The following is a 13,192-nucleotide window of genomic DNA, read 5'->3' on the forward strand; positions in this document are numbered from 1 at the left end:
GGACTTTTCTTTGGATTCCTCGTCCTCTTCAGCCGTGTCCATGGTGGTGGCCTCCTTCTTGCTGCTGCTGCCTGGCCGGCGGCTCCTTGTCCTGAGCCAGCAGCAGAGCCCCAGGAGCAGGAGGAGGAGGAGAAGAGCAGCAGTGGCCCAGAAGTGCCATTGCTGCAAGGCAGGGAGGAGCGGGGCTGCCCAGGCAGCGGCAGCCTGCTCCAGCCCCTGCAGGAGCTGTGTCACCTGCTCTCGCAGGGACGTCTCCCGTTGTTCCACACGCTCTGGCGTGGCCTCGTGCAGCGCAGGAGCCAGCATCTGCTGGAAGAAGCTCTGCAGAGCCTGGAAGAGCACTAGCCCTGTGACAGCCATGGCCTGCAGGAGGAGAGAGAGAAGGGTCTCAGTGGGGCTGGGAGGGAGCTGGCAGCGGGGGGAAGGCAGCCGCAGGGAGCTGGGGGCAGGGAGGAGAGGGGGGAGGCAGCGGGGAGGCAGCAAGGCCTGCACCCAGCCCCGCCAGCAGCTCCCGCCAGCGGCTGGGCCCTGCATGAGAACCCACCCCCCGCCCCGGGGACCAGTGTTTCTGCCCCGGCCCTCTGCCAGCCCAACCTCCCCCCGCCAGCAGCTCACTCACCATCGTCCTGGGCTCGAATGGCTCAGCGCTGCCCGACGGGGCCCTTTATAGGGGGCCCCCATTGTGACGCCTTCCCTCAGGTGTCCCAGGCGCCAGAGCGCGTCACAGGCCCCCCTGGCAACCACAGAATCACCATGGTTGGAAGGGACCTCTCAGATCATCGTGTCCTACCTCAAAAAAAAAAACAACGAAAAAGCCCAAAACAACCACAAAAACCACAAAAAAACCCCCAGCAGCAAACTAAAAACTTCAAAATGCGCATCACAGGTCCCCCCGGCAACCAGCCCCACCTCAGCCCCCACAAAGGAAGAGGGGATCTTGTATTTATTGCTTAGAGGTGTTTAGTTAGAGCATGAAAGAAAGAAATTGAAGGTGGTCCTTAATTAGATACTTTTCTTCTAGTAATTTTGAACAGTTTACAACAAAAGAAACCTATTTTCTAATACAAGGGGAGTGAGAAACCTGACAGATTGAGTTTTTTATTTGCATGTGCTTTGGGAAGTCAGTTGAAAATAAAAGTTTCATGCTGTCAAGTCCATATAGTTACCCTCAGTCATGTATCAGTTGTGATACTTGGATTAATGATTTCTATGTCGCTTTACACAGTTTGTTTAAAAAAGACCAAAGTAAAACATTATGAGCATATTTCTTTGATAAAACTCAACTCAATTGCATCCAGAATTCCCATGGAGTACATCCTTTGAAATATTCATGGTCTGTCTCATGTCTTGTCTAGTACATTCCCATTTGGAAACAAATCCTAATGTTTTGTAAGCTTACTACAGAAAGGGGTGTTCAGTTGTGTTAGTTGTAAAGCAGAAATAGTTGCTTTCCCCTCACCTTCTATAATGCTCTTATCTCTCTTCCTTCTTTAGGCTACGGTGCCAAACAAGAGCCATTGATACTGACAGCTGTGACAAAAGTGGAGGAGGTACACGTGCCAGAGGAAAAACATTGGCCTGAAGAATTCCAGGTGCATACTGTTGAGATAAGGGTTACATGTATTAAAGAGTGGGAGAAAAGAAGAGATTAAGTAAGGGCTTCCTGGTGTTAAAAGGAATTGGTAGAGGGGAATTATTTATTCAGGCTGTTCTATTTAGATAGAGCCAACAGAATTCATTTTAGTTTCACAAAGCTAGTTTGTTACGGTAACCTGCTGTCTTGTTTCATCTGAATGATTCAACTTAATGTGTTTCCATTTCTAGGAGAAAATCGTTACAGTACTGCTTTATCAAGACAGGACAGTCATTTTTGCTAGCCTTTTTAATATAATGGCCCAATTTTGGATTATTTGTGCTCTGCCTTGCTGTAGCCATCAGGTTCGTGGCTCTTGAGGGCAAACCTGTGTCTTGTCTATTCTCTTAGTTCTCTGCCCAATCTCTCTGATTCTTTTTATTGGTCTCCATTTCTTTTTCATGTTTTGTGCTCTTTGTGCTTCACATCTCAGCGTTTTTCCAGAGTAGAACAGGAACACAATGGTATTCAATAGCAGTTGATCCTTTAGAAGCATAGTTCTTGCTTTCAGCAGTAAAGCTGAACAAATATGGTGCTCGCTAACTTACAGGGAAAGTCTGAAAATCCCTTATGCAAATGTAAATTTGAGTCTAGTTGCACAGTGGACTAAGGCCAGTTTTTTTTTTTCTATTGGTTACTTAAGTCATCTTACGTTTAAAGTATTTTTGTGATGCAGTATGGAAGGTAGGTTTCTTTATAAACATGATACTTCATTTTTGTATGTGAAAAATGGAAATTTTAGTTATCCTCAAAATACTTGGGAGAAACCCTGTTCAGTGAAAGGCTGGCAGATTTGCATAGTGAGTTTTAATATTTTCCTTTACTTGTATGGTAGAGGATAATAAGGTTTCTGGATCTAAAACTATTCCCTCTTGACTTCTTGACAGCATGGAACACAGAACAATAATATTAATCCTGGTTGCATGCAAAAGGAATTGTTTTGACAGATAAGCAGTCTGTCAGGCTACATTCTGTCAGATTACTTTCTGACCAGGAGATATTGGAGGAGAGTAACAAACAGAAAAAGCAGAATGAAATATTTTTTTTTCCTTATGGACGATTGGGACAAAAAGTAAAATCATTCATTTTTCATGTGTAGCTTGGACAGTGTAGAATCACAGAATGGCTTGGGTTGGAAGGGACATTTGAAGATCATCTAACTCAACCCTCCTGCCACCCGCAGGGACATCTTTCACTAGCTCAGCTTGCTCAAAGCGCCCATCCACCCTGGCCTTGAATGTTTCCAGGGATGGGGCATCCACAGCTTCTCTGGGCAACCTGTTCCAGTGCCTCACCACCCTCATTGTAAAAAAAAAAAGTCCTTATATCCAATCTAAACCTACCCTCTTTCAGTTTAAAACCGTTACCCTTCATCCTGTGGAAAGCCTCTCTGTCTTTTTTATAAGCCTCCTTTAAGTACTGAAAGACCGCTATAAGGTTTCCCTGGAGCCTTCTCTTCTTCAGGCTGAACAACCCCAACTCTCTCAGCCTGTCTTCTTAGGAGAGGTGCTCCAGCCCTCTGAACATCTTTGTGGCCCTCCCCTGGACTCACTCTGACAGGTCCATGTCTTCCTTATGCAGGAAACCCCAGATATGGACACAGTACTCCAGGTGGGGCCTCACACAAGCGGAGTAGAGGGAGAGAATCACCTCCCTCAACCTGCTGGCCATGCTTCTTTTTTTTATGCAGCCCAGAGTATGGTTGGCTTTCTGGGCTGCAAGCATACATTGCTGGCACATACCCAATTTTTCATCCATCAGTATCCCCAAGTCCTCCTCTGCAGGGATGCTCTCAATCAGTACGTCCCTTAGTCTGATTGATATTGGGGATTGCCAACAGTGTAAATAAATCAGTGGAAGGGAGAAGATTTGTCAGTAGAAATTTAAGATTTCTCATCACCTGTTAATCAGACAAGCTCCTTTTCCCCCTCTTCCAACTAATCGTTGTTGTGGTTCCTGTCTTAGTCTCAGAAATATGAGACATATCAAACGGTTTATCCATTTTGGGGAAGAGGAATCCCACCTCCTTCTCTCACTTGCCACAGTAAGTGCTGACACTCATTGTGTGAATTCTGTCCACTTAATTTTGTTGCAGTTTGGTTAAATGAAAACACTGAATGCCTACAGGTGCTAGGGACCAACGCAGAACTTTAATCCTAAATTCTTCTTTCCCAGCCAGATGGATCAGCTTCCCTAAGCCCCATCTTCTCAGAGGTTAAAGCTTAATTTCTGTTGAAGTTGCTGTCCCAACCCCTCAGAGGCCTTCTTACTTGCTGTTGAAGCTTTGTGGGAGTTCCAATGTTTGGTCAAGGCATGTTGTATCCACACAGATGAGACCCTGCTGCTCTTCAGCTCTTAAATTGTTTTATGGAAAAGCTCTTACTGCTGTCTGCTACTACATAATGACTAAAAGTCGTACCAATATGTGCAGCATCTACTCCTTTAGTTAGTACATAGCAATGTTTTAATCATGAATCTGGGAGTCATTAGGATGCACAGTTTGGGGATTTTTATACTTTAGAATGTAATCTGAAAACTAAATTCTTGCCCTTTTTTTTTTTTTTTTTCCTTTTTTCTTTCCCCTCTCCATCTCATAAAGCCAACTGGAAAAGCTTTTTCTGGAAATCTGATCCGCCAACCCCTGGTTCATATGGAAAGACTTGAGCTTCTCAGGAATGTCTGCAGAGACACTGCATTGAGAAATCTCTCTCACACTGCAGTTTCCAAATTCGTCTTGGACCGAATATTTGTGTGTGACAAGCACAAGATCCTGTTTTGTCAGACGCCAAAAGTGGGCAACACTCAGTGGAAAAAAGTCTTGATCGTTTTAAATGGTATCTACTCTGCTGTGGGTGTGTGGGTTTCTTTGAGGAGGAAAGAGCAGAATTGGTCCAACTGGGACAACACAAAAATGGATTCTTTCTGCTTTTCTGTACACTGATACTTAATTTCAGCCTTTCATGCTTCACAGTTGCTTCTAGTCCTCCTTTCAAAACATGTCTTTTAAAGAAAATAAACCTGTTCTTTCTGTGAAAATAAATATTATTATTGCTTGGCTCAAAAGCAATTTGAGTCATGGAAGAATACCCATAGACATGCGCTAGGTAGATTTCGTGTCTTTGTAGGGGTGGCACTAACATAGATTTTGAAACAAGTAAATTACAAGGTATCATAATTCCCTAAGAAACAATAATATAAAACTTCTGACGTGAAGCCACTGACTTTTAACTAGGATTTTTTTAGCCATGAAGAAAGCTAGTTAAAACTTGGCAGCTGCTCTTGGTCTGTGCTGCTGAAATCTTGTATGTGTGCAGTGAGTGAGCCATCAGAGGAGTAACGAAGATTTTGAGGTGCTTAAGGCAGTAGTTTATTCAACAAAGGTATGTTATAAAAGGCTGTAAAAGGAAGAGTAATGGAACTCGTGTGTTTGAGTAACACTGCAAGGTGCACACTACCTGTCTATATGTAGCCTACCATCATCTTTGGGTAGCCTGGTATGCCAATAAAAATAACTCATTTCCTCAGAGTTTTCAGCTGAACCACTACCGACACACATAAACTTAACTTGATTGTGTTTAATGTAGCACACCTTTATTTGACATGAGACCCTTTTGCCTGTCTCTGCGTCGGAGCTGTGAATTTGCAGCATAGAGTCAGGTCAGTTGAGGTCCTTCTGTGGTTTTGCAGGTGACATAGCTCACCAAGATGTGGGCAAAACCTGAACATTGTGAACCCAGCTTTCTTTTACAAGCACCCTACAAACAGCCAGCTCTGCACTTGTGTGTTTATGTCTTCTGTACCTTGTGTGAGCTAGTTTGAACACCCAGAAGAAAAGAGTCACAAATTGGCAAAGGAGCTATGCCCCTCAGCAAAACTTCTGTAGCACGGCGTGTGTCTTTAAAAGCTTTAATACTAGTTTCAACTTTGATATATGGATGGGAGCAGAAAATCGGCAAAGATAGCACACGCATAGGTGTGGGCATGTGTCTTAAATACCTCTGAAAGCTACACTGGAAGAAAGTACTAAATATACTACATGAATGCATTAGAAGTACCTGCTCTTACCAGAATTTAACAGAGATAATGTGCAAAGAATAGCTTAGGACCAGCAGGGAACCTTTCACCTTGAGCTTCCTAGTTCTGGCATGTTGGATAATGAGAGAAAATTGTTCCATATAAACACTTGTCTCTTCCTACTGGAGCTGCCAGTGTACTAGTGTGTGCTGGTGCAGTTGACCTAACCTTCTCCTCTTTGCGTAATTTCAGCAGGTAGGACTGACACTTGAGGGGGACTACTTTATATCCAAACATCTAAGTGGTATTTGGAGGTTCGGGATGGAGAAGCGCAGCTGTGGCACTGTGGGGGAGCTGACTCTGCTGCTGCTTCTGCTGAATCTCTGCTTTGGATGAGTGCAAGGTTTCAGTTGCTGAGGCTGCCTAATTTGACATCTGTTGTCCACGTGTAATTCACCTAGAGTACAAAAAAAATATAAATAGAAAACTGAAACTAATAAAATACAGCCACCACCCCCCACAAAAAAAGAAATTAGAAAACTGAGAAGCTGAGTTATGTGGGTTGTTCACTGCAGTTATGGAACAGAGAGGGCTGCAGAGGCTTTCACCTAAAGAGCTTGTTTTGGAGCACCCTGTTCTTGTTGAGGCTTGGTACTCTGAAACGATGCTGTTATGTGAAGGCTTGCTCCTAAAGCCCAAGGGCCCAATTAAAATATTTCTCAAGGACATAAAGTATTTCCAGGTTTTTAAAATAAATGTATCAGAATTCAGTGACATTATTTTTCATGTCGCCTTATGTGCTTGCAGAAATTATTATCAGAAGTCTTTCTATTGTTAATTTTAATGCTTTTTAATCTGTGTATTATTGTATGATTGGAATTTTTGTTTTCACCACAGCATGGTCATTCAAAGAAGTTTCATGGGCCCTGACAGCAAAGAGTTTTTGTGTTGAAGCAGTTCCAAAAGCAGCACACAGCATTCATTTTTTTGGTGGTGGTAGAAACTCAGCCAAAAAGCTGGTTTCTTCTTTGGAGTTAATCCTCAAAGTCTTCCTCCATTTGTGTGTGTGGGCAGAGGGAAAGAGAGTGGCAACACTGACGTGGGGAGCTATAAACTTAGACATAATAGCTGATGAAATTTGCACAATGTGCTTTTCTGAGAGTTTTGAGGCCATTTGGTCCTAGACCTTGATGTCACATACCCTAAAGAATTTTAACATTTTTTCAGCTTCGCAGTCAGAATCTCTCATCATTTAACAGTTTAAACATAGTAACTGTAAATGCTAAAAATAAAAAAAAAAGAGAAAGATTAAACAAAAAGCTGTCAGCCAAAGGAACACACGCTGGCTTGTGCTCTCTTTTTTTCCCCCTTTGAAAGATTCACTTGCTCTCTCTTTTTGATTTGTCTAGGAGCATTTTCTTCCATAGAAGAGATCCCAGAAAATATTGTACACGATCATGAAAAGAATGGCCTTCCACGCCTGTCCTCCTTCAGTGATTCTGAAATTAAAAAACGGTAAGAGGTGGCTGCTGAGGAGTGTGGGAGGAGTTTGGAGCCAGTGGTGGTGTGAGCAGTCAAGAGTACGGTTGAAGTCCACATCTGGAATTGAGGATAGCAAGTTTTCTGCTCCACCACTTGTATTACAGCAGTGTTCTGTTACACTCACAGATGTTCTGTGACTACCTCAGTGCTGGCTTTGAAGGAGAACACCAACGTTATTGGTGATACAGTTTAGTTAGGTGACCTAAGCGACTCCCTGTGGTTATAGGGTTTCTGCAGTTCAGTGCACACCTACTTGTTAAGTAATTCACCTTCAGAGGGGAAGGTTTAGTTGGAAGGTCTACCCCGATGCCTTATAAGATGGTCACTGCAGGCGGATTTACTTGCTGGGGTTGAACTAGGTAGATTTAAAACATTAGTGCTGCTCAGCCTGAGAGTATTGTCCATTCGGTTGAAGCACGTCTATCTTCCTCTTTGGGTGCTTGTGGTTCTTGTCGGAGCAGAAAAAGATGCTTCTTTGCAGTAGAGCCTTCCAAATTTCTTTGGCTAGATTTTTTGACTCTGTCTGGTCTCACCTCTACTAGAGCCTGTGCCATATATAATCCCTGTAAGGGGCGGTAGCATGGAGAGAAGAGGACGTAAGATGACAGTGGACACTTATGGGTTGTGCTTGCATGGCTTTTGTGCATATTAAGCCATTCTGAAGAGTCAGCCCCTTACAGAAGTGGTGTCAGCTGTCAGTAGAGCTCAGTCCAAGGATTGTTGCATTCAGCAGCACAAACAGGGCAACAAAGATGATTGAGGGATTGGAGCATCTCCCTTATGAGGAAAGGCTGGGACTCTTTAGCCTGGAGAAGAGAAGAGGCGGCTGAGGGGAGACCTTTGTAATGCTTACAAGTATCTAAAGGGTGGGTTCAAGGAGGGAGGAGCCAGATGCTTTTCAGTGGTTCCCAGCGAGAGGACGAGGGGCAGTGGGCACAAGCTGGACCATAGGAAGTTCCATTCAAAGAGGAGAAAAAACTTCTTCACGTTGAGGGTGACAGAGCACTGGATCAGGCTGCCCAGGGAGGTTGTGGAGTCCCCTTTGGTGGAGGTTTTCAAGACCCGCCTGGATGCAGTCCTGAGTGACGTGCTCTAGGTAGTCCTGCTTTGGCAGGATTGTTGGACAAGATGATCTCTAGAGGTCCCTTCCAGTTCTGACAATTCCGTGATTCCTTGAAATACATTTATCACAGCTGTGCCTGTGGAAGTGACTTGACTTCAAGAACTTGACTGCATTGATAGGGTGCAAGCAAAACGTGGTTCTGTTTCTTCCTCCCTGTGGAAAGGCCTGCATAGAAGGCCTCCCTGATCACCTGGGAGATGAGGCATAGCTGGGGGATTTGAAGTTGAATGCTGTTACCATTTGGGTTGTTGCAGTCAGAATTTGTGCTGGAGATGCGTAACATGGGTTTGGTTGGTAATTCTGAAATAAATGAGCAGGGAGTTTAGGTGTAGAGAGAGGGATGGTGTGGATTTGTTGATGTAGTTCCCTGCCTGGTCAGGAGTAAGTCGGGAGAACCTGAAGACTAATGAAAGTGCCTGTGTTGAGGCTGGAAGGAGTCCATCCACCTATTTCAGTGAGGAGGGGGCTGTAAATCTCCTTACTCAGCTATTTGCTGAAATAAACCTTGTTTTCAGTTTACTTCTCCTGAAAATAATTGCTGACTACAGAATAGGACAGATTCAGTGGTATCACAACAAAATGGGAAATTCTTTTGAAAACTCTGGTCTCATGAAAATAATGTTCTTGGCCATTATTGAAAGCATGACAAAACATCAAATAAAATAGGAGATTTTTAAAATTTTTTTTACTTAAGCAGTGATTTATCTAACTACCTGCCAGTGAAAAATGCAGCCCTCTGTATGCGTTTAGCTGCATGAAACCACTTTTTCCATGTGTTTGTGTATTTTGCTTTCTTGAGCTCAATCGCATGGCATGAAAAATATCTTTGACTAGGAGCTTTCAGCATCTTTTCAACATCTTTCTTCTATTTATATGGATTGAGATAAACTAAGCTCCTGCAGTTTGAGTAAAATGTGAAAACTAAGGTGAACTATTTCCACTTTGTACTGAATCATAGAATCATAGAATCATTCAGGTTGGAAGAGACCCTTGGGATCATAGAGTCCAACCATCTACCCTACTCTACAAAGTCCTCCCCTACACCATGTCCCTTAGCACTGCGTCTAAACGTCCCTTAAACATGGCATTACTGCATGCAAACACTTTTAGTAAGAAGACAGAAATCTATTTCTACTATTGATTATAACATTGATAGACTGTGCAAGTGGTGTAGGATTCATATTGCTGTGTCTGTGGTCAGAGTTTATGTGCATTTTATAAGTCTTTGCTAAACACACTTGAAACACCTTGCTGAACATTTAATTATTTAATTTCTTATTTTTTTTCCCTTCCTCTGTTTAGACTGAGTTTATACTTCAAGTTTTTTATCGTTAGAGATCCATTTGAAAGACTTATTTCTGCATTTAAAGACAAGTTTGTGCACAATCCTCGCTTTGAACCTTGGTACCGGCATGAAATTGCCCCTGGCATCATTCGTAAATACAGAAAGAATCGCACGGAGACCAAAGGGCTGCAGTTTGAGGATTTTGTGCGCTATCTGGGTGACCCCAATCACCGATGGCTGGATGTTCAGTTTGGTGACCACATCATCCACTGGGTAACGTACGTGGAGCTTTGTGCCCCCTGTGAAATCACGTACAGCGTGATCGGACACCACGAAACCCTGGAGGACGACGCTCCCTATATCTTGAAAGCGGCGGGCATAGACCATCTGGTGTCGTACCCCACCATTCCACCAGGCATAACAGTGTACAACAGAACAAAAGTAGAGCGGTATTTTTCGGGGATTAGCAAGAGAGACATAAGACGCCTCTACGCGCGCTTTGAAGGCGATTTTAAACTCTTTGGTTATCGGGAGCCAGATTTCTTGCTTAACTGACACCTAGGATAAGCTCTGAAGAAGCGTCTCATGGATTTATCTAGACCTGCCTGAATACCAGCTGCAACACTGACAGAGCTGAGAATGACCATTTGTTTTCCAGCTTTTTGATGTTGCTCCATTTTTCAGTGAAATATTTGTCATATGAACAAGTAGGGGCTTATAGTTGTTGTTTACTGACCATATTTTCAATATGTGACATTGCAATGTGTTCGGAATGAAGTCTCTGGTACCTGAAATACAGAATTCCACTTCTCCCCTCGTCCATCCAGGAAAAAAGAGGGAGAACAAAGGGGCTATGATCTTCCTCTTCCAGACAGAATGCCATTTTTAAAATGTTGTGAAGTATTTATAAAGATGACGATTTCACTGTAGGTTAACTCTTGACATGTGGGTGAACTTGATGATTCATGCTCATGAGAAAGGCTTGTAGTCTCCCAGGAGCTTTGAAAATGAGAGAGGCCAGTACAGGACTAAAAGTTGATTAAATGCTTGAGAAGTAAAATCATCTAGGTTCTGTCGTGTGGCTGCTATAATAACAGTACTGCTGATCTAATCCCATTTTTGCTTGTCACAAAATGAACCTAATTAGATGGAAGCTTTTGAGGTGTTAAAAAAGGGACTGGTTCCAGAGCCCAGTTGTCTTTGTATTTTTGTCAAGTGTTTACTGTACTTACTACTGGTCTGTTGAGCCTCGTAATTCTACTTTTGATTTTCAAAATACTATTTAACTCCTGGCTATGTAAGTTATCTGAGAACACCAGATGCAAATGCAGCATAGAAGAAATATGAAACTGCTAGGGAAATTTTAAGGAAAATAAATTTAAAATAAAGTATTAATTTTATTTGTGGGAGCATATATAGAAGACATGAGATGCTCTCTAAATATCACACAGTTTAACCTGTTTTCTAACAGTTAAGATTAATAAAGAAAGCCACAAAGGCAGGATGTCATATGAAAGAGCTGCTAGTTACTTGGATTAATGATCTATCTGTTTCTTATATCCAGCCTTGCTCAACATGCAGTACTTCAGAGAACAGAAAATTTACTCCCTTTGAAAATTCATCTCCCTACTTCTAAAGGAGACAGGATGAATCCCTGTTTTGTTTTTTTTTTCCCCCACTGATTCACTGCCATGGTGTCCCAACTCAAAAATGCCCAACATTTGTGTTACCAATGGGATGAGTTGGCAACTTGCCAGGAGTATGAATGTCACTTAAATTTGTGTACCCATTTTCTGCATTAGGACAAGAAAAATGGAACTGAACGGATGCAGCCATCCTACTTGCCTGTGCTTGTGTTGTGTCTCATAAAGACCAGTCTCTTGTTTGAGTTCACCAGCAATAAAAATCAGTGCGCTGCCACCTCATCCCGCAGGTCATGGGGGAGAGAGACCACGTATCTGAAAGACAGGAACTGCTCTGTCACAATGAGCATGTGAACTGTGGTTTTTTAAATCTTAGTCCCAAAAGATTTAATCTTCAGACCAGCGTAATGTTGCTGGTTAGTAATGCTAATGATGGCCAGTGCTATGGAATCTGCTCGTAAATCCAGCCGCAGTATGTTTTTGATAGCTTCCTGTATCGACACAAGGAAGCATCTTGCACTTGTGAAAAAGGAAAGCTGTGCCAAGCTGAAATGTGCTGCTACCCACAGAAAGGAGGCCCTGTTGTAGTTGGAAGTGATTTCAGAGAGATCTCAACAGACTAATTGAAATAAGGGAGAATCGTTAACTGGCCATCATTAGCAAGAGAATAGTCCAAGGTGGCAAAGCTGGAAGGTGAGATTTTAAAAATTATTATTTTTTTAAAACAACAATTACAGTGCCCTAACTTGTTAGTTCTTAATGAATGATAAAAAAAATGTTAACAGCTCCAGGTTTTTCTGTGGTTTTCTTAATATGGGAACTTAGCAAAAGGTACTGTTAAATGCATTTTGGAGCTAGTGAGCTGATTGATTACCTCTCTGCCGATTTAAAATGTAACAGTGTGAATAATGTATAGTAAATTCAGGCCTTAAAAGTTTAATTCTAATAAAGATAAAGTAGAATTGTTTTCTTCTGAAAGCATAAACTACTGATCATACAGAACGCCAATGTATCTGTTTCTGTTTTTTCTTGGTAAATTACTTACTGTAGCAATTGCTTAAAAGGTGCCAGGTGGAAAGTGCTGCTTAAATATTAAGTAATCATATATTTCTTTCTAATAGCTTTGTCTGCATTGAATTCTCTCAGACATCTGACAGCAAACGTGAACAGAGCTGTGGGCTGGCACAGGCAGAGATGTGCACTGCTCTCCCAGCTCTGTGCTCCTGCCCATTTCAGGCTGGGTCTGGAACACTGATTACCAGTTCTTCCATTTAAACATGAAGTTTTACCTTTCAATAGTCCCCTCCTGAGCTATTATTTTCATTCTGGAACTGTGGGTTTTTTCCTTAACGTGGCTGAGATAATGATGGTGCGATTTTTGGCGTGACTTGGGGAAACTTGGATACCATGAAGGCCTTTGTCAAGGCACGGGAGGGTTCTCCTTATGTCGGTCCAGTGCAGGTAGGGTGGGCACAGCACACTGTGTCGGGGAGGAGGATCTTGCCATGCAGGTTATGCTGAATAAAATGCTTGTGTTGTGTTCTGGCTTAACTGTACTCTATACAAGGCTTTTACAAATCTAGTCCCAGTGACATGCGCAAACGTCATGTGGCTGTGAGGATGGCATTTGCATACCGCTTCCAAACTGCAGGTGATATTTATGTCATGTTTTGGGAAACGCTGGCCCAGATCGTTACTTCTCTTATTGTTGTTACAGTTTCAGAAAACAAAAATCACATCCTTTGTGATGTGAAACATCTGTTTCTTTTTGCTGTCTCTCCTCAGCAGCTTTTGAATTCTTTGGCCCATTTTAAGCACATTTTACAGGGGAAAGGTGAGCTCTTAGGAATGGTGAGTTGTAGTAGTCTTGAAAATAGGAGGGGAAACATTCTTTGTACATCAGAGAGTCTGTGATGTATGGTACCTATAGGGTACCACACACCAAGCTGTGT

The 13,192-nt window shown here is 42.7% G+C and overlaps 1 protein-coding gene across 1 annotated transcript in view; it reads left to right on the plus strand.

Annotated features, from left to right (window-relative positions):
* Positions 1-12,242, plus strand: part of CHST10 (carbohydrate sulfotransferase 10) — a 21,829-nt gene extending 9,587 nt beyond the window's left edge. The window contains exons 3-6 of the mRNA XM_014957759.1: positions 1,495-1,592; positions 4,233-4,467; positions 7,057-7,162; positions 9,615-12,242. Of these exons, the coding sequence (XP_014813245.1) occupies positions 1,495-1,592; positions 4,233-4,467; positions 7,057-7,162; positions 9,615-10,152 (977 nt within the window). The 3' untranslated portion in view covers positions 10,153-12,242. The remainder of the gene's footprint in view (positions 1-1,494; positions 1,593-4,232; positions 4,468-7,056; positions 7,163-9,614) is intronic.
* Positions 12,243-13,192: the final 950 nt, after the last annotated feature.

Source organism: Calidris pugnax, unplaced genomic scaffold, assembly GCF_001431845.1.
Source record: "Calidris pugnax isolate Ruff unplaced genomic scaffold, ASM143184v1 scaffold303, whole genome shotgun sequence".
Lineage (NCBI taxonomy): Eukaryota > Metazoa > Chordata > Aves > Charadriiformes > Scolopacidae > Calidris > Calidris pugnax.